The following is a 21,248-nucleotide window of genomic DNA, read 5'->3' on the forward strand; positions in this document are numbered from 1 at the left end:
TCTGCGGCAGCCTGGCGGGAACCGGCGCGGCTGGGCTGAGGGGTCGTGGCGTTAAACCTGGCAGAGCAGATGCCCGGACAGCCAGGCGTGAGCGTTTGGGTCCAGTTTCAGCAGCGGCCTAAGTGCCACCTCAGCGGGCACCCTCGTCCCCTGTGTCCTTCCAGGCTGGGGAAGGAGGTGAGAGCAAAGCCTTGCCGAAAGGGAGTAACGTTATGGTGTGGCAGTTTGCACTAATCCAGAAATACCATTTCAAGTGGAGACGTCAAATAAAAATACACCGCAGGGTGGAGTTTCCACCAGAATGACGATCCCGAGTCTTGAGGTCTCTTTGGCTAGTGCATCCTCGCCTCCTTGGGCACAGGTTTTGATGGGATGTTTAGCCATTTCAGGTGATGCGATTAGAAATCTTTCTCAGAAAGGCTCATGCTGGGGGCATGGAAAGTAAGTGTCTCCTGGGTCTAGCAACAGATCAACTCTTAAACCATCTCTGCCCCAGTAGCACCTAGCTCCCAGTTTCAATATTCACCCCACAGTTATCTTGCTTTAATATATACACATAACTGTGCCCATGCTGCTGCTTACTGTGCTGCTTGGGGATCTGTGGCTAGCTCGGTTTATTTTACCTTTCTTTTCCGCAGCCACAGTTGCAGAACTACTGTGCCGTAGGTACAGCATTACTGTTGTTATTGCTACCAGTATCCTTTGGCAAGCACTTTCACAGCAACGCATTTCCAGGCATCTTGAATTCTACTGAACATGCAGGATATATTTTATAAACCCCAACATTCAAAGTACTGGAAATCTTCACAACTGGGCATCTTAGACCCAAGCAATAATTCAGGCCTACTGATTTACAGGTCCCATCCTTGCTATATAGCTGCCACTCTCCCATCACTAGTGCACTGACTAACACGGCCTCTTGCTTCTTTGCAGGCGCAGTGTGGAGGTATTTATACTCTACAGGCTCGGGTGGGTGTTTTTTTAATCATTTGTGACAATTCCCAACTGCTTATCTAATAACATCTCTTTACCAATTAGGATCCTCTTCTTTCTGTAGCATGGGCTGAATTAGCGCAGCATTAAGTGAGCAGTGGAATCGAAAACCCAACAGCTGCCTTACATCAGCTTCCTGTGCAGAGACACATTTGCCACCGTGCAAGTGCTTTTTTGTAGTTTAGTCCAAGCACCAAGAGACAGCAAGCCCATTTATAAAAAGCAGCTCAGCTGAAGCTGCAGCTATAAATAGAGCCTCAAGAAACCATTCGCTGGAAATATAAACTAAGCTAGGCAAGAGCTCTGAAGTCAGATCTGAAAGGTTTCTCTCCAGGTTTCTTTCTACTGTTCACATGTAACTCATTATGATTAACATTTAAGATGGCATTAAACTGAATTACACTATGTGGATGTAATAGAGATTGTTAAAAATACTGCTGGATGCCTGTTACAGATTTGCATCATGTCTGTGTGTTGCCCCTCCCCCCCCATTTGACATAATTAAAACCAATGCTTTTCAGTTAATTTTTCCTTCCTAATGAAGGTATGAATCCCTTTAGAATTATAGAATTATTTGAATCTTGCAAAGGCTTTTTCTTCCTTGTCACCTTTCGCACACTTCCCAGAAGCAGGCTGTTAATGCACAGGGGTGTTTGTTTCAGTTACAACCAGATTTAGATCATGGGCTACTAATATGATACTGTTAAGTGTATGTTCCTGTTAGAGTTGCATAGAAGGTCAGTCTGTTTTGTTAGTAACTTAAAAATGAACGTGTAAATAATTGTGAGAGGGTGATGGAGCAATTTTAAGCTATATGGTCAAAATGAGGCATTCCGATACAGCTGAGCTCAGAGACCAAAGTGTTAAAAGTTGCTTTTAATTCAGTGTCTGAAGGAGGAGAAGTTCAATTGCCTGCCTTCTTAGGGAGCAGTAATATCCCCCTCAGGTTACTGCTAAGGTTCTCGGTATGTTGTTTTATAGCCATAAATGTCTCAAAGGCAAAAAAATTCTTAAATTGTGAAGCAAATGGTAATGGGGGCAGGAGGGAACATGACAGAGATGAGAACGACAGGGGAAAGGAGACAGAATGGACACAGGAGGACAGATGACTTATAACTGGGCAGGTTATTGGTATGCAGAAAAACCACAGTAGCTGTTTTCTTACTACAGGCTGGTGTACCTGTTTCAAACTCCTGTCACTTATAGCTGAGATGGCTAGCCGGTTGTCAAATTATGGCTTAGCAATTCATCTCCTGTCCTTGCTGTTTGATGTTGACATGTATCAGATTGCTGTGTGTTCCTGACCCTCAGCTGAGACACAAAAGAAGCAATCTTAGCCACAAATGTTCTATTGATGGCCCTTGGAAAAGAGGCTGGAACAAAAATGGCTCAAAAACTCTGTCCCCTTTCCACTACCATAGCTTTGGTCCAAGCCAGTCGTTTTACACAAGTGCTTGTTTCTTGTAGATCCTAATTAGCTACAGAAAGCCCATCTCAAACAGGAAGAATTACACTTTTCAAATAATTATTATTTTAATAATTTAAAAGCAATTATAAAGTTATAACTGGATGACTTATATAGTTTGCAATTATTTTTTGTATGCTGATGTGGTGGGTTGACCCTGGCTGGACACCAGGTGCCCACCAAAGCTGCTCTATAACTCCCCCTCCGCAGTGGGACAGGGGAAAGAAAATACAATGAAAGGCTTGTGGGTCGAGAGAAGGACATGGAGAAACGACTCACCAATTACCATCATGGGCAAAACAGACTCGATTTGGGGAAATCAGTTTAATTTATCATCAACCAAATCAGAGCAGGATAATGAGAAATAAATCCAAGTCTTAAAACACTTTCCCACCACCCTTCCTTTCTTCCCAGGCTGAGCTTGACTCCCATTTTCTCTGCCTCCTCCCCTTCAGCAGCACTGGGGCATGGGGAATGGGAGTTGTGGTCAGGTCATCTCATGTTGTCTTTGCTGCTCTTTCCTCCTCAGGGAGGACTCCTTGCACTCTTCCCCTGCTCCAGTGTGGGCTCCCTCTCACAGGAGACAGTCCTCCATGAACTTCTCCAATGTGAGTCCTTCTCATGGGCTGCAGTTCCTCATGAACTGCTCCAGCACAGGTCCCTTCCATGGGTGCAGCCCTTCAGAAACAGACTGCTCCATTGCAGGTCCCTTCCATAGGTGCATCCTTCAGGAACAGACTGCTCCATTGCAGGTCTCTTCCATAGGTGCATCCTTCAGGAACAGACTGCTCCAGTGTGGGTCCCCTGCGGGGTCACAAGTCTTGCAGCAAACCTGCTCCAGTGTGGGCTCCTCTCTCCACAGGGCCACAGATGCCGCCAGGAGCCTGCTCCAGCGCAGGCTTCCCATGGGGTCACAGCCTCCTTCAAACATCCCCCTGCTCCACTGTGGGGTCCTCCCTGGGCTGAAGGTGGGTATCTGCTCCACCATGGACCTCCATAGGCTGCAGGGCAATTTCTGCTCCAGTGCCTGGAACACTTCCTCCCCTTCTGCACTGACCTTGGTGTCTGCAGAGCTGCTTCTCTCACATATTCTCACTCCTCTCTCTGGCTGCAGTTGCTCCTGTGCAGTAACTTCTTCCCCTTCTTAACTGTTACCCCAGAGGTGCTGCCACCATCACTGATGGGCCCAGCCTTGGCCTGTGGTGGGTCCATCTTGTAGCCGACTGGCATTGGCTCCATCGGACATGGGGGAGCCTTCTGGCAGCTTCTCACAGAAGCCACCCCTGTAGCCCTCCCACTACCAAAACCTTGCCATGCAAAGCCCGTACAGCTGACAAGAAAACTTTTGTTGAGTGTAATCTTCCAAATTTCTTCATGTCCATTTTTTCCTGTCAAAACTGACATTTTCATGAAGAGCATCTAAATGGCTACAAATATATTTGAAAGATACTCCATCAAAAATTTCAAACAATTCTTGGCAGAATCTTTGTTTCAAACAGTGGCATCCTACAACATAAAGGGGTTCATCTCTTCATAGTTGCAAACAGGATTAAAATGTCCCTATCTTGCATTTTGACATATTAAAAATGACACTGACTTGAATAATTCCTGTCCCTAAATTTGAAAATGTTTAAAATTAATCTGTAGCAAACCAGCTATGGTTGATTTATACACCACTTTTGACAAAACCACACAAATTTGAAGTACTTCAAGGAACAAAAATACTCTCTTAATTACATTTTATTTAAGGCACATATATCTCATTCTACATTTGCTTCCTTCCCAGAGTCACTCCACTATTCTAGACAAGAAAGAAAAAATAAAACTAAAAAGTCCTAGTCTTAAAATTGATTGGGGTCCACCAGTAAAAAGTGTTGAAGAGTTCTGTTTATGTCATGTGAAGGAGAATCTGCTACCGAAAATGAAAAGAATTAAAATATCTCCACACAGAAGCACAACCAAGAGGAAAAATACACATCAAAAGATGAAATAATCATTGCATTTAACAGAAATCTGCTGCTATGTGCAGCATCCTGACAACATAGCTAATTATTTGTCCTGATACGAGGTTCTGAAAACAAAACAGGACAGACTTTCAACAGCTCCACCTTCATATATGCTCAGCTGTCACTTTAGAAACCGAGAGACTAAACTACCTGTGTCTCAGTGGAAAAAGGTAAGATCTTTAGGTATTTTACAAAATAGAGGAATCATGAAGAAATATAAAGAGAATGAAAAATGCTTTTTACACAGCGTAAATAAGATGCTAATGCCTCTTCAGCAGCAGCTAGATAGCATTAATTTACAGGTAATCCCAACTAATTTTGTAGTTCACAAAAATATCTGCAAGCCTAATCTTTCTTCCTGTCCTCTGTTAGCCCTCTGTAAATTGGAGCAAAGCATTGACTTTGAAAAAGAAATCCAGCAGGCTCCCCAGGTGTTCCTGTTTGATTTCGTTTTCCCATACCACGGTGAGTCACTCTTCAATCGATCTTCTGGCTGTTGCCTCACAGTGTGAAAGACATTGGCACTTTTGGAAGTCATGCTCTTTGTAGTTTGCTACCAACCTAGGAACTACAGCACCAACACGGAAATTGTAGAACCTGGTGAGCCTTACTGTGATGCAGAATATATGGAATGTCAAATACTGATCTGCATGATTATCATAAAGCTTTTCAAGTTACACACTGATACATGAGCAGCGTTACATCCAGTTATTGAGGCAGATGAAATTGCTACAGGAGAGGAAGAAAGAGGATACAAGAACTCTGGGTCAGTCTAGACAGGGGAAAAATAAAACATTATAAACAGTAGATGTTAAATGCATTGGAAGACGAAAGGTATTTATTGGATACAAATAGCTTCTTGGCACTAGAAGGATAATACTCAGCAACTGAAAGCTAGAGAGAGGATGGTATCCACCTCTTTGTCTAGGCATCATACTGCATACATAATCACCTTCTGCGGGCTTTCTCGTTCTTTAGCAGAATTTGGCTGCAAGAATCCAAATGCAACTACAAAATGGGAGAACGCCATCAGTGAAACACAAATGCTCTGAACAAGGGCATTTTAAACATGCTCTTGGAGGGCACGTATCTATCTTTATATTTCACTGGACCAGTCAGCTTACGGCTGTTCTAATGTTTTAACGTTTCATGACTTACAGAAATATAATATTGTTTCACTTTTATAAAAATCACAGAAACAAGGCTATTGAGCTGTGTACGGGGTTTGCTACTGATGTGCAAGAAAAGCAAAGCAAAATCCTGAATGTACAGGTTATACACATAGATACTACAGAACAATATAATCAACATTACATAAAGGGTTTTCATTCACACTAAGAAATGATTGCTTTGACCTGTGATAATACCAGAATGATTTTAAGGGCCCAGAGTGCATTCAAAATCTAAGAAAGAGGTTAATACATATATTTTTTAATTGTTCCTAGGACAAATTTGTAGTAAGTGGCGAGAAGGGATTTAGAAGTCTTCAGCATACCTAAGTTATAGCTTGTTTTCGGCAATGACTGGGACATTGTTTGTGCTGCCATGTGAGCTATTTGGAAAGTCTTTAATTGAACTGGAAAAAAATTGTTGTAACTTATTAATTGAAGAAACCATAAAGACAGCAAAATATTTTTACTGATATTTTATTAGACTTAGCACCTATCTTGAGAGTTACTGATCATGTCTCCAGCTCTGTGTGAAACATCAAGTGTGTTATGTTGGACATAACTGAAATAGCTTGCATCCTGCTTTTCACTCTCTTAAAGGCATCGAAATTCAGATTGTCTATTTTACTGCAAATGTAAGCATTTTGAAATCTACTATCATTCCCATTTGCTAGTCGGCACATGGCTGCTGTGAGTAAACCATGCCACACTCAGTGAGACCATGGCCTAATGCCATTTATTTGTGACCCATAATTTTGAGAACTCCTTCTGAAAGGACACCAATGCAATACAAATATAAATATATATTTCATGTTTGAGAAATCTGAATACTTTTTACATTTCAAGATCATGCCAGAGCTAACAGCACATAAATTGACTTCTGCATTCATATGGTATCAGTGAGAAAAAAAATCTTGTAATTATATGCTGTTTTGTAAATAGGATGATTTTATTAATTTTGGTGTTGTTAGGATGTTATGACTGAAAAAATATGTTAATTTCAAGTAATGATTAGAGCAAAGCAAAAATTAATCTTTATGCTTCAAAGGACCATAGATAGTACAACCACTTGCCTTTTCAGTCTTTCACCTAGCTCATCTATGAAGTGTGATACTTTTAAACTAAATGGAATTTAAATTAATCTCAAATATCCATAAATTAGCAAATTTTGTGTCTTCTGCTTATGTCCTGATAAAATAGATTCTTTTAAATATTCTATGGAATCCAGCATTGTAATGGTTAAGTGACAGGCATGCAAGGGCAAAAGAGGTTGTCAAAGTGCAAAACAAACAAGAGTTTTCTTCTCTTACACAGCTTCTCCTAGTCATTAAGCATTGCAGGCCAGTTGCAAATTAGCAACACTGCAGCTGTCTCCAGTATCCTCCACTTTGCTTGTGTTTGTGGATTTGAGGTAAGTCTTCTGTATCGCCTAGGGAGTAAATGACTGCAAGTGCCTATGATGCCACCCAAGACTGAAGACAACAGAGGTGATTCAGTTTCTGAAAGGCAATAGCAAGTCTAGCAGATATTATTGACCAAGGTTATTGAGAAAGCTGGCCATAGCCTGCCTCAACATCTAACTGCTGAATAAAAAGCAGTAGCAGCAGCAGCAGCAGAGGATGCACAAGTTTAGAGTGTTAGAAGCCATAGAAGGAAGCAAAAGTAAGAGACAGCAACAGTAAGACAAAGTACATATAAACTTTTAATGAATTAACCTTACAAAAGACAATAGCTTCAAAACATTTGACACGTTTGTACAAAACTATTCCAGCATTGTTAGTTCTCTCTTCAGAAAGAATGCCAGCAAGCCACCCAACGTGTCCCTGGCTATGAGATGCAACTGGTGATCACATCCAAATCATGTGTGGATAGAGTAAACTTATTTACAAATACTGTATACTTTAATACCAGATTAGTGGATGCTATTGGGGAGCGACTGTATTTTCCAGAAAACATCATGCATCAGAAAATAGTATGCACCCCTAGCTTTATTGCCTTTTTTCCACGCATTTGTCACTAACATCTCTTTATAGTCCTTTCAGGATGAGTTATCTCCTTTTAATTCCTATTCCTTCTTTTCTTGTCTTTGAGTAACAGTGCAAGTAGCAGTACAATCTTCCAGTCCTATAGCGTACATCGCAACTGTCCTTGAACATAAGGAATATCAAGGTGCAAAATGATGGCTCATGGGACTATTCTGCAGCCATATTAAAATAAGTGCCACATACCAGAAAATAGCACGCATGTTAAGGGCCAAAATGTAGTTAAAAAGTGCGTGATACTTTCCTGAAAATATGGTACTGATGACACGTACAAGCATCCTCAAGATGCCACGTTCCCTTGTGAAAGGGATCTTGTCATTTCAGTATGTACAAAGTATGTCTTCAATTCTCCTTTTCCTTTTACGTTTATTATTCCTCTGCAAGTGCTCATGTACCCCAGTGTCTGCAGGACGTTGTTTGTTTCCTCTGTAACCTGCAACAACACAGTAATTGAATCAGCGTTGATAACAGAGCAAAACAGAATCTTCTTCCAGAGTGTGAAGAGAACATATTTTCTGAGGAATTATAAGGGGTTTGCTGTAATGCTTATAAGGCCTTTCAGGGTCTCATATGAGGTTAGAGCACCTGAGCTTTCAAATAGTCTGTTGCCTATTGTAATTGCTTACATCGGGTATCAAATTTGGTATAACCATTTCTGTACCTAGGATTGCAAACACAGAAGATACACAAATGGCACTAGGAACAAATTTTTTCAGCTTCAGGAGGTGTTTTTTTTGTTTTCAGTAGACCCAAACTTCCCCATCTTTTTGAAAATACTAAGGCTGTGCGAGTGAAGTGATACAAAGACATTAGCATCACTTGTCAGAGCTGCTGTTGCCAGTTTCACACATAACTGACAGTGAAACAAACTTCAGGCAGTTTTGCCATTTTAGGTGAAAGGCCACTAGAATGGGGGTTGCTCAACAGCATCAGTTGTCTCAGACTGTCTGCGTTTCTTTGTGAAACAAGCAATTGTTTGTAGATGTCATTGCTTTGAAATCCCTTCTGTTTTCAGTTTTGACCACAGTTGGTAACTTCACTTTTCTATTATTTAGTTCTGGATAGTCTCAATCATAGATTTGAAGTGCTCTCAATTGCATGCTGGGATCCCAAAGTGCAGGGCAGCATACTAGGCAGATACATAAAATGTGATCCATGACTATGGAATCACTGGAAAGTTAGTAAATTGAAGGTCTTGTCTATACTGGCCTATCTATAATCTATACATATAATAATCTATAAAGATTATTAATCAGCATGGTTCACTGAAAGGGAAGTTTCATGATCACTTTATGGATTTAACTTAATGTACAGCAGTTATGGTCATTTACTTTATTTAGAAGTAACATCAGCGATGCCCTTCGTTGATAAAGTAGCTAGTATTTTATGAGTTTAAAAATTCACAGAATAAAAATGTCATTTCCCTCAAATGATCCTCTTAACCTAGGGATGCATTTCTAGGCAATCCATGACTTCCTCCACTATATTCCTCTGTAGGGTTAAGACAAAGTTTTGATTCTCCTCCCATTTTGCCCATAATTTTCTTTTAATTCTTTACTTTCCTGCCCAAGGTCTAATTCTTCTTAAATGTAGAGTTACAGCTGGTAGGTAATGTTTTTCTGTAGGCATCCTTAGCTCCAAAACACAGACCTGCTTAGTGTACAAGTAAGCAATTTTTCAAGCATCAGACTCGAAGGATTAAGGTAAATACTAGCACAAGAGCAAAACTTACCTGTATTTTGTCTAAGACACCAGTGCTGTCCATCCTGCTGGCCACATTTACCGTATTGCCCCAGATATCGTATTGTGGTTTTTGAGCTCCAATCACTCCAGCTATTACAGGTCCATGGTTGATACCTGGAAAACATCAGAATTTAAGATTAAGAACAAAGATCCACCAAACAAGGACCACAGAGCATCTAGTAACATACCAAGTCAATAAACAGGGTATTTAGCCCATGCTGAATAGTCAATACAGCTACCAACAGTTTGTTCATAACTGCTTTATTAAAAAATGCACATTGTAGGGGTGAAGAACAACATGGTACAGGCCAGTATTAGACTCTGGCCATTTTTTATCTTGCAGTCATTTTGTATCCTATGTTACCTTTGTAAGCAGAGAGAGTTGTACTCTGCTAGTAGGGAAGGAAACCAGGAGGGAAAATCAAAAGCACTATCATTAACCATCATAAAATATGCTATAGTGAGGGTGGTGAGGCACTGGAATGGGTTGCCCAAGGAAGTTGTGAATGCTCCAACCCTGGAGGTATTCAAGGCCAGGCTGGACAGAGCATTGGGCGACATAGTTTAGTGTGTGGTGTCCCTGCTCATGGCAGGGGGGTTGGAACTAGATGATCTTAAGGTCCTTTCCAACCCTAACTATTCTATGATTCTATAATTCTATGAGCAGAAAGCCAAGTTAGAGGAGCAGGAAAGCCAAGTCAGACCTAGTGAGAAATAAACCCTGGACAAGTGAGTAGCTGGAGTTCTAAAATTATCTCCATGTCAATGGATCATAACTGACTTCTATTAATTCCTTGACAGAAACCACCACTAGGGATATATCTGTACAGTACAATGAAAGTGTGATTGTAGCACAGGGAGGCATTTCAGAGATAGCTCATCTAGTATGGATCATATGTGACATGGCAGCATGGGCTAGCAACCACACTATGAGCCCACTTGGAAACCCTGGAAAAAGTGACCGTAGCAGTTAAATTTGAAGAACTGGGGACATATGCAAACCCTAAAGGATACCAGACAGAACCTGATAAATATTTGTCTAAGCACTTGGGATTAAATGCACAAAGGGACTCTAGGCCTTGCAATATGCTGCATTAACAACCAGGCCATGGGTGTGTCTTTCCGCCTCAGATCATCCAATATGTATAAAGCACTAAGGACCTAAGAGTGGAATCTGCAAAAGCCTTCTGCTGAGTATCCCAAGCTGGCTAGTAGGGAATACTGAAGAGATGTGTGTGGCATACGTTCTGCCATGGCCCAGACATTAGGGCAGTGTGGTGGGACTTTCCTACAAAAATACAGTGGGCAGGAGGTGACTTTAATTTTTTTTACCTCCTTCTTGAACCACCACTGCTGATGGTTTGAGTAATACCTCGAGGGCCGGAGAGCCAGTTTCAGATCCCTCCTCCTTCAAGGAGACTTCTACCCATATCTCTTAGGCATGTGTTTTGGTCACTCAGGCTTTCTGGCTGTGCTGCTCTACGTCAAAGGTCTCTTTCGCATGACACGTGAATGTTTTTATTAGGGCAAGGCTGGAAGAGTAGTACTGTCAGTCCAGGTGAATGCTCTAGCAGAGGGTGGGTGATACCATCTGTCTCTTTCTCTTGTATCCAAAGTGAAATTTAATTTATTACATGAAAACGAAAATACTGTTCAGCAAATACTGTTCTTCAGGACAGAGAATATCTTATTCCAAAGTATCCTACAACTTGGGCCCATAGGATTCTCCAGGGAAAAGGGATCCTCATGCTTGTACAGCCTCAGACAAAAGAAGAACCAAATTAAGTTCACCTACAACACAGACAAATGTTCTAACCATAAAGCTGTATGGAAAACAACATGTCAGCTTCTATTCTGTTCTGGACAAAAGCAGTACCTGTGCAAAACTGGCTGCAAAACCTTGTCTGAGCTTGTCTAATAAATCAAGTACTTTAGCTAACAGAAGGAAAGGAACACCTGAAATATAATCTAGGTGCTCCCTTCCCTTGCCTGACATCAGAGTAGGCTGTGTACTTCCTAAGGCGCAACTAGCATTTCAGGCACTCGCAGAAAGTGAAGGTTGAAAGCTGAGACCTCTAGTGAGTTACAACAATTCTGGTGCTGGCTGAGGAAGGCTCTTACAAATAGTGTTTTGGGTTTAAGTCCTTTCAGTGGGGATATCATCAGAGGTTGATGTTCGAACATTTCTGTGGCTGTAATTGCTATGGATATCAGATGCTTTCATGGATGGTGAGGTGATGGTGGGAAGTGGAGAAGTGAAGATGGGAAGTGGAGATCTCAGTGGTGCCTGTGTTGGATTAAGGTGTCAGAAGTAGCAGTTTGGGGCCTGCAATCCTTTGTAGATTTAAACATTCCTCACTTCATGAAGCAAAGGAGTCTGACTTCTCTGGAACCTATAGTAAACACTTTAAAAATCACAAGTAAGTATATATATATTTTTTTTCCCCGTGGAAAGTTTGCTTCATGATCTCCACTTTAAAGGAGTCAGTATTGCTTTACGCAGTTTGCAGATTCAGCTCTGATGCCCCTTAGCTCTTTATCTGTACTGACATTGCTGATAAAAGTATATTTGCAACTATGTGGCATGTCATCTATGGCAAGAAGAGAACATTTATTCTGTACAGAAATACAGTCTCTCTACATGTTTCTTTTAAACCCGTCGAGTTCTGTAACACTTTGAGAAGGAAGTATACTTTGGATTTCCTTTCTCATTTTTTTTTAACTTTAGTGAGGAATACAAAACTGGCTGGGAAAAGGAAGTGCTCTAAGGAACACATATTTCGAGTCAGAAGAGAGCAAGTCTCGCCAGTGGGTGGCACTGTGAAACAAACATGAAAGGAGCAGCCTAAAGGAAAAGCGAGTGGCACAGCAAGGAAAATACAAGACCAGAGAATAACTTGGAAATCAAATACTTCTGACATGTTTACAGGATTTATGGGTTTCCAATATTAATTTACTGCTTTCATTTCACACTTTCCAAGTTACATATTGCATTGTAAAACTACTGTGTACCACTATCAGGAAATAAACATTTCAGAACATACACCTCTTGACCAGGTTTGAATTCATTTACTTCATCATCCTTACTGCAGCTGCCTGTTTATTTTTTAAATACCACGAAGCACAAGTAGAAGCAATTAGAAGCTGAAATATAAGGGATACCTCTTTCAAATATAAACAACTAGTCATCTTTCTTTGCTCTTATTTGTCAATAACCACAGAATAGAGAAATACCCTCCTTTGTCTAAAACTGGGACAGAAAGGGTGCATTTTTTTGTATGCTTACTTGAATTTAGTACATCTGAAATATTTCAAACTCCAGCCTCACTGGCACCTTATAGCTCCTGCCTTCCAAAACCATTTTTATGGTTTTGTAAAGCCCTGTCCAAGAGTCTTCTTGTGTCCTTTGGTATTGATAAGCTGTGGTTAACAATGTCTAGAATAATTATTATGGAGTTACCATAAAAACATTCAGAGCCATGGGAGCATATTTTTAACACCGTTCTGTACTTAGGAATACTGGCCTTTCCTGAGTCCTGCCTTGAAACACTCCTTGCAACAACAGCAGCCATGGTTAATGGGCAATACCATGTAGGCTGCCCTTAAACAGGGTAAAGATGGTGCTATTTACCTTCATGGCACTTTTGGTCAGTTCTGCTAACACTTTAATCAGCTGGTAGTTCACACTGAATTCTCCACCTCCTCTATGACATTCTCATAAAAATTTGGTGATACATACCTACTCGTAACTTGAAGTCATTGAATGAATGCTTGTTTATGACATCCAGTTTTGCCACCAAGGCAAATGCAAACTCCACCATGGTTCCTATGTGCATATACTGTCGTTCAGGTTCCTGAATTTGAACAGTCAAACAAACACAGTAAAATCATTTCCCTTAGCCTTAGTTGCTGTGAAAATACAAACCAAAATATTCTTAACTCTTGAAAGCACTTAAAACTGTCAAAGATGTCCTAATGCCAGCAGGCAGCAGACTAGAAGTAATGTAGAAGATGGTGCCTTGTCCAGCATAGATCAAACAATGGCCAATAGACCAGGATGCATTTTACTTACACAGTCAAGCAGTCTAGAGGTGATAAGTCCAAAACATACATAATCTGATGTTTTGATTGTCAAATAACTGATTAGCTGCTATCTAATCCCACAGGCACTCAATAGCTATGTGTGTCTAAGATTTGCTCATTAATTTTCTCTAACTGTCTGCTTCTATTTTATGCCCTTTAATAACAAATACTGTTTGTGGACAGCCCCAGAGACTCCTCCCCCTCACTGTTGCACATCTCAGCACCCTAGGTGATCCAGTGAAATTCACAATTCTGAGAGTTTCTCTAATGATCTCATCTGGTAGAAAACCAAGCATCTCTGAGAACCCAAAAGCCCTGAAAATGAATAAAATACAGGAGGAAGAGAGGAAGAAGGCAACCCATCCTCTGTTCCCTAATTTCCTAGCTCAGAGCTTATACCACTTATAAAGGCTATAGACTTCATGTCTCCTCATACATCAGCAGTGCAGCCTGATTTCTAAGTACTGGTTTGAGTCCCCTCAGGACAAGGAGAAAATTATTTTCAGGCTCCCATAGCTCAGAGTAGGACCCCGACAAGAGAATGATTTCACAAAATGGACTCATCTCTATGAGAAATGACCAAATCTTCCTCATTTCTTGAGAGAAAGTGACAGAAGAGATGGACAGATGACAACTTCAGGAGATGATTCATGGAGTAGATGCATCAGCCTAGGTGGGACAGTAGTGGTGCTTGCCAGAGCAGCTGCTTAGAATTAAGACTGTTTCCTTTGGTATTCACTCCTACCTAAGACAGATGGTTTCCTGTTCAGTTGATGTATTCAGACCCCATCCTTAGGCACTTAGTCTTCCTTGGGTGCTTGTTTGAAGCTGGGGGCAGTTCCCAGCAGGATGCCTAGCAGTCAGTCACTGCCACACTAAGTACCAAGGTATCTGTGCATCGCTGGGCATCTGGACTGGAGGCTGCTGAGTTCTGGTAGCTTTCTTTTGCAAGCGTGTACTAAATCACCAAAGGAACACTAAAACTTGGATCTCTTGATTCACAGTTTGTGGAAATAATGGAAATGATACATTTCTTCCTGTGCGCACACTAGTTTTAGTTGTGATTGGGAGCTCCTCTGTCTTCTCATCTCACCTGCAGTTCTGTATTTAATTCATCCCCTTCACCTCCCTGTATTAAATGCCAGAGCTAATTTAGAATCATTCTTTTGCTCTTTTTTTTTTTTTTTTTGTCCTTGGGGTCCTTAGGGTCTACAGTTCAGGTGTTAATTGCCTCTGTCTAGAAGGAACATGATTTTGGCAAGAGCACAGTTATTCTATGCAGAGAATGTGTTGATTAATAATTGCTGTCTCTGTCACTAACCTGTTGTACTCTAAAGATCATGGCAAAAGCAAGGGTTTTGCTTAAAAGTTATCTGAGCTTCATTTCGACTGACTGCAGTTCCCAATCCTACCCTATTAAGTAAACTAGAAACAAAGGAACATATTCTCAGTGCTGAGCCTGAAGCTTCTACAAGTGTATGATTAGTACAGCTACTCAGCCCTCCCAGCTTGCAATGGAAAATACTCATTTTCACAGTGTTTTTCACACTCTACAAATCCAGTTCTGCTGCAGCATGTAGGAATCAAATGCTGTATTATATATAGAAGTCCTGTTTTAGACTTAGCAAATACAGAGGTGGCATTTTCAAACCGCAATGTGAAGAGCAATAATTCAGAGAGACTACTAAACAAAAGCATACACTTGTTCACTACAATACAGTCTATGCTAATAGAAACAAACTAGGCCACAACATTGTACGTGACCTGCAGTTTAATGAATGGAATTTTAGCCTTCATTTGAACATGGTTTTTATTAACCAGGAACCTTTTCCTGTACCTGACACTGTTCTTGGTTGGGTGTGGCACTCAATCCTGTTGCTGCCATGTAAGTACTCCCAATGGTCTTTATCTTTTCAACTCCACTGAACTTTGGCTTTGACAATAACTGTAAAACAAGGATCATTATTCATTATTCAGATCAGCTGCCTTATTACTCTAGCAAACAGCATTGTTACTCTAACAGCATTTAGACCATCAATTCTTAGAACAGTTTCTTAATAGACCCCAAATGGCTTCACAAATATATACAGGACAAAGGACTTAAGGGTGGATAAAACAATGGTTACAGCCTCCAAGGGAAGGGAATGTCTGTCTGCTAAAATTTCATTTTAATCAAATTTAGTCCCTTTCCACTATAAAGGGTCTAAATTTACAGTAATAAGAATAAATTCCATGTTATTGTACATACAGCTTTTAAAAGTTGGTAGGCTTTGCACTCATTTGAGATTGGAACTGAGTCAGCATGTAAGCCAACAAGATTTAAGCAGTTTTCCAAAAGTAAGCATCTCTTCTGCACCAACAGGATGGTCAATGCAACAGGACTAAAATCCAAGGATTTTAGTTCATATCCCCAGTTGCTGTGGACATTCCAATACTCCCCACATAGGTTTGCTGCTCAAATACCCTCTATAGCTGCATATCCACAAATCCAGACTGTGGTCTCAGTCATAACATGATCTTACTGTCTTTAAGACAAATACTCTTCTCAGTGAGACCTTTACAGTTACACCCTTTCCACAATCCATCTGTAGTCACATTCTGTACTTTCTTGTAACTTCAGAGAATGGAATATTAAAACTTATACAATTCTTTGATTTGCTGATGTAGTCAACTGATCAATGCTCTGTACAGTGAGACAGATCAGGTATAACGCAAAGCTGTATCATTTTAGGGGACATAGATTTACATACCTGACTTTATGCAGTAGTATTTAGAAACTGTAATTAATATATGGCATGTAATATGACTGCCTCATGAACTGCAGCTAAAGGGCAAACATTTCATCAGATATACACATACGATTCTTACTATAGTGAATCAAAAGCGATTGAGTATGTAAGCGCAATATCTGATTTATCTTTTCAACCTCTTTTTCCTTTAATACTCCCTGTTAAGTAATTTCCATGTGACTGGGCACGCAGAAGTTCTTTTCTGACAGCTCTCTCAAGTACATTTGCTTGCTGTTGCATACCCTGAGTTATTAAGATTAAAACCATATGTTGATTGCTGTTAGGAGTACATACATCATCGAAGTCAGCAATGATCTCATTTAGCAGCCTGAGACATTCCAAGCCTTCCTTATTTACATCAGATTCTGTGTAAAATTCTTTGAAATCCGGAACGGAGGCAAACATGACACAGACACAGTCATATGACTGATGATATAGATCCTGTCCAAAAGAAAACAGAATAGAGAAAAAAATCTGTTATACCCATCTCTAAATAAGAATTTCCTTATTAATAATATGCAGTGTCCTGGTTCTGAAAAGGGAGGAGTTGCAGTGGTTGGAATGCCTTAAGATGGTGGTTAGGTATTTTTTGCATTTAGTTGCATTTATTAATTTTAAATGGTGTATAAAGAGATTCAACACATACAGCTGAAAATATTTTAGCTTACTTATGTGAGCTTCTCTACTGCCTTCTGTGATCACTGAAATGAGAGCACCTCTGCTCCATAGGAAGATTGGTGCTAAAAATGACCACCCCCTCCACCGCCCATTCAGTTGGAGAAGATGGATGAATTTCATTAGATTTTTCTGCTCCTTTGTTCTCTAGTGATTCCATAACCAGATCATCAGTGAAGCTCCACCATGCCTCTGGGCAATGGGCATCGAATATATCGTTGCAATTCATCATTATCATTTATATTGTGATAGCTGAGCTGGTTGTACCTGACATCCAGCTTACAACCATGTATACAAAATCAGTACCACTTTAATGTCACCTGATTGTGCAAATGAAAAGCAACTAAACAAAATATCCAAGCCATGAGTGCATAGTCCGATCGCTACTGAACTTCAAAGTTCTGGATCCCCTGTGTCCTCCTGCCAAGAGAATTTTTCATAAAGAACCAATATTGTGATAATATTTTTCTGCCATCTATTTTATCCATCTCCATCAACACCTGATTAATAAATGTAATCCATTATAATGAAGTAATCAAATGGGGGGGAGAGAGAACCCCTCTGGCTGAATGATCTCAACTTCATTTATGCAATTGAAGCCTAACTGAATACCTGACTAAAGTACTTAATTTGAGAGCATGGTCATCCTATGTGTATCTATCTGCATTGTCAGTACAGCAGATGTGCATATTTGGGAAGTCACTTTAATGCCAGATGGGCAGAATCAGAAACTCAGATAGAGCTTCCTTCTTTCAGTCAGTTATGGAAGAAAGACTTAAGAGGTGATTTTTCCTAACATAGGCACTCAAGAGGAGTTCCTGAAACTCTACAGGATTACTTTAAGAAATTCAGAAGCTCCAGGTCCACTCTGTAATACTGCAGTGACATACACTGGCAGCTGTCTTGAGTATGTATGCACCTAGACTCGCTGCAGATATACTCAAATGAGCTTGAAATTAATGCAGTGGAGCAGTAGAAGATGAACAGGCTTAGTCCTGAAAAGCTTAGCTTTTGCAGTCTGCCTTTTGCTTCGTATCTATGTACTTCAGGCATGTCTACACTTAAGCTACAGTAACATTTGCCTGTAAATACAGTCAAAAGTTAAGATCTGATGTGCTGCGTGCTTTTCATAGACAAGTTAGCAGAATAGGTAAAGAGATTACATTCTGTGGTTAACTCAGCTTTCTTTCTATTTCCTCAAGTCAGCTTCCTTGTAACTTAATTTCAATTTTGGGTGAAGCAATTCAGGCCAAACACAGTGCTGGTTATTAAAAGAGGAATGCATCACAAATATAGGGCCTCAGTAATACAATGGTATATAAAGGACTGGAGGGAGATGATATAACAGTATTTATAGCAGAATGTAGATAAATTAATGTTCAAAATATAGGTTATTACACATACTTTTGAAACTTTACCCGACAAATTAAACAAGTTGTATACATTTGTGACAAATACTTAAAAAAAAAAAAATTTAGATTCCTACCAACTTGAAAAATCCAGTAAATTAAATCCAGTCAAATTAATAGTACAGTTATAATTAATAATATTAAGACACAATTCTGTTGTCCTAGGGTTTCTGTTAATTGGTAAAAAAAAAGTTGGTCTAATTTACCAGATAAACATGAGATAGTTTTATTTGCTTTATTGAATCCAGCTGATTTTGCATCCCAAGAATGTAAAACGTGCCAGAATTACACTACGGATGGGATACTGGTTGTGAAGTTTGTGAAAGAGACAAAATTGAGGCACAGAAGTGATTCTGGGACAGTGCCATGACTGAAATAGTACCTGGAAACTAGCACCATGTAAAGGTTTATTTGAGAATAAACTTCAAGTCATAAGAATACAGGTCTTTAGGAGGTACAACTGAACCCTTACAGGAAAAGGAGACCAACTAGCAGAGCTGCAGGCATATGATATTACTGCATAATATGAAGGAGAGATAGTAGAAGATGGTTTCATTTTACTACCTCATAATATAGGAACCAGAAGATAAAGAGAGCATTTAGAAGTAGAATAAGGAAAAATATTTTACATAAGAAAGATATGTGTATTTCATTGCTGTTCAGCAATATGTGAGAGCTTAGAGGGTTAAACACCTGAATGCTTACGTGAACACTAGAAAAATGCATAACTAGGAAATGCATAGGAAGCATCTGCAGAAGCATCTGCAGAAGCAAAACATACCCTTACATTTACAGGTAAAAACACAACGGCAAATAGCACATGAACCTTCAGCTGTTCCTTGAACTTTTGCTGAAATATCTAACACTGAATACTGCCAGGGCCTTGCAGTTGACTGGACTGCTGATAGGTGGCAACTCCTGTCTTACTATGATTGCCACTGCAAAAAAAGTCTATCTTACAGATACTAAATGTAAAAACCTAATTAGCTATTAGAAAATGCCTTTGCTGTCTTCCCTGAAAGAAGAAGTGTTGCCCAGAATAAATCATAGCAACTTGCACAGTGCAGAGTCATCAGGAAGAGATATATGACTGAGCAAAAGACAGAAGCAGAGTTTCAAACAGAAGTGCTGTCGTGACACAGGAAGATGACTGTGCATTATGCTGTTGGCTGTCCACCCAGTATGGAGACAACCAACCTGTAAGAAAGGGTTGCATGCCTGACTGTTAGAATTACAGACAAAAATCCTATTTTTCTATAACCAGAGGTATCACTCCTTCCTCTCCTCCACCTCAAAAATACATGAACAGATTGTATATAAACAATTGTCATATGCTGAAGCTCAGCAACAGTGCCCCATTTCTCTTCCTTTCTCTCTAATACTGGGGCAATATCCACCCCCACTAATGCTCTATAGCATAGAACCAGCATGGAAACAACAACAAATGGCACTGTTTATAACCAGATCAGTAGTAATTGTGGCTGTCACAATAAATGTCAGAGAATTTTAAGTAGGCTTTCCCAGCTAGTTTGTTTTGATCATTCATAATAGTAAAGACTGTGGCAATTGAGTGTCTTCATTTTCCTGAGTACTTCTCTTGAAACAGTACTCTCCAAAATGTTTAATCAGAAAATTAAATGCAACACCATTCCAGGAAGGAACAGCTTTGCTTCTCTCAACGAAAATAAAATCATCCTTTCTTCTGCAGTCAATCCCTTTTCATCTATTTTTCCCCCTCCCCTTTGGTAACATCTGAATTTCTGTTGGTTAGCTCTCATTCCTGTCCTCTCTTCTTCTTCAGTGCTTGGAGATCTTCTCGGAATGTAGGAGGGAAATGCTTTCTGTTGCACCTCTTGGAAGGGCATGGTGATCAGCTTCTCTGGGGCAGAATTTCTGTGCTAAGTAGGGTGCTGGCTCTATCCTGTAGCTGATGAAACAGGATTTCTCTTGCTGAGTAATGTGCTTGACAATTATCTTGGAGCACAAAAGCTCCTGAGCCCTTTTTACTAATAGGGGATCTGGATGCTACCAACATAAATGAAAAAGCTGCATAAGCCAGGTGCAGATATATTTAATCCTGGCTCCATTTCCTGCTTTTAGTTTTAGATTTGTTCCTGTCTTTCTGTCTGTCAACTGGGAAGTACCCTGTTTGGTACCCGGCATACAGACTAGAAGCAGAAACTCAGTTCAGGAGGTTCTGGTAAAGCAAACAAACCTTTATTACAGTTTGCTCTGAAGTAACTTTGCTTTTCCCATATCAACATTAGTTAATGTGTATCCTGTTATGAAAAGACCTTTATTGGTCATCTAAAAGTACAGTCCCATTACTCCCAGTTAGCATTCATCCACTCATATTTTCCCCTTTCATCCTTGCTGCCTGTTCTTCAGCAGCACGCTTTGTTTTCCCTTTTCTCCACTGAACTGCAAGCATAAAATTCTAGAGAAGTAGTGTTCTGAAACAGACTACTCATCCATTAGATTAATTTTCATCTCAAAAGTGGGTTTAAATAGAAAAGAATATATAAAAAATCATATCAACACAAGTGTTTGCGACTAAGGAAAATGTGGACAAATTTCAATTCAGTGTGTGTTGACCTAAATATCCCCACAAAGAAAACAAAGGCTTGACCTGTTTTAACATATTCTTAGGTATATACACATACACACATACAGAATGTCCTTTAAGGGTCAACACATCCTTGCTGACTTTGAAACAAATCTGAGGACACAACAGATGCTTACAATCCTGAACATTTCCAGGGATTTGAAATGTTCTTCCCTCTTTGAAAACTGTGTTCGAAGATAAACAAAATAAGAAAAAAGATCAAGATTTTTATTATTTTTTCTTTTTCTACATGGATGCCATTAAAATAA

At 39.9% G+C, this 21,248-nt stretch overlaps 1 protein-coding gene across 1 annotated transcript in view; it reads right to left on the bottom strand.

Annotated features, from left to right (window-relative positions):
* Nucleotides 1-7,311: 7,311 nt before the first annotated feature.
* ADCY2 (adenylate cyclase 2 (brain)) overlaps nucleotides 7,312-21,248 on the bottom strand; it is a 163,516-nt gene continuing 149,579 nt past the window's right edge. The window contains exons 20-24 of the mRNA XM_010013721.1: nucleotides 16,585-16,731; nucleotides 15,339-15,446; nucleotides 13,158-13,272; nucleotides 9,408-9,532; nucleotides 7,312-8,108 (exon numbers count right to left, since the gene is read on the bottom strand). Coding sequence (XP_010012023.1) covers nucleotides 7,956-8,108; nucleotides 9,408-9,532; nucleotides 13,158-13,272; nucleotides 15,339-15,446; nucleotides 16,585-16,731 — 648 coding nt within the window. The 3' untranslated portion in view covers nucleotides 7,312-7,955. The remainder of the gene's footprint in view (nucleotides 8,109-9,407; nucleotides 9,533-13,157; nucleotides 13,273-15,338; nucleotides 15,447-16,584; nucleotides 16,732-21,248) is intronic.

This window comes from Nestor notabilis, unplaced genomic scaffold (assembly GCF_000696875.1).
Source record: "Nestor notabilis isolate BGI_N333 unplaced genomic scaffold, ASM69687v1 scaffold5794, whole genome shotgun sequence".
Taxonomy (NCBI): domain Eukaryota; kingdom Metazoa; phylum Chordata; class Aves; order Psittaciformes; family Psittacidae; genus Nestor; species Nestor notabilis.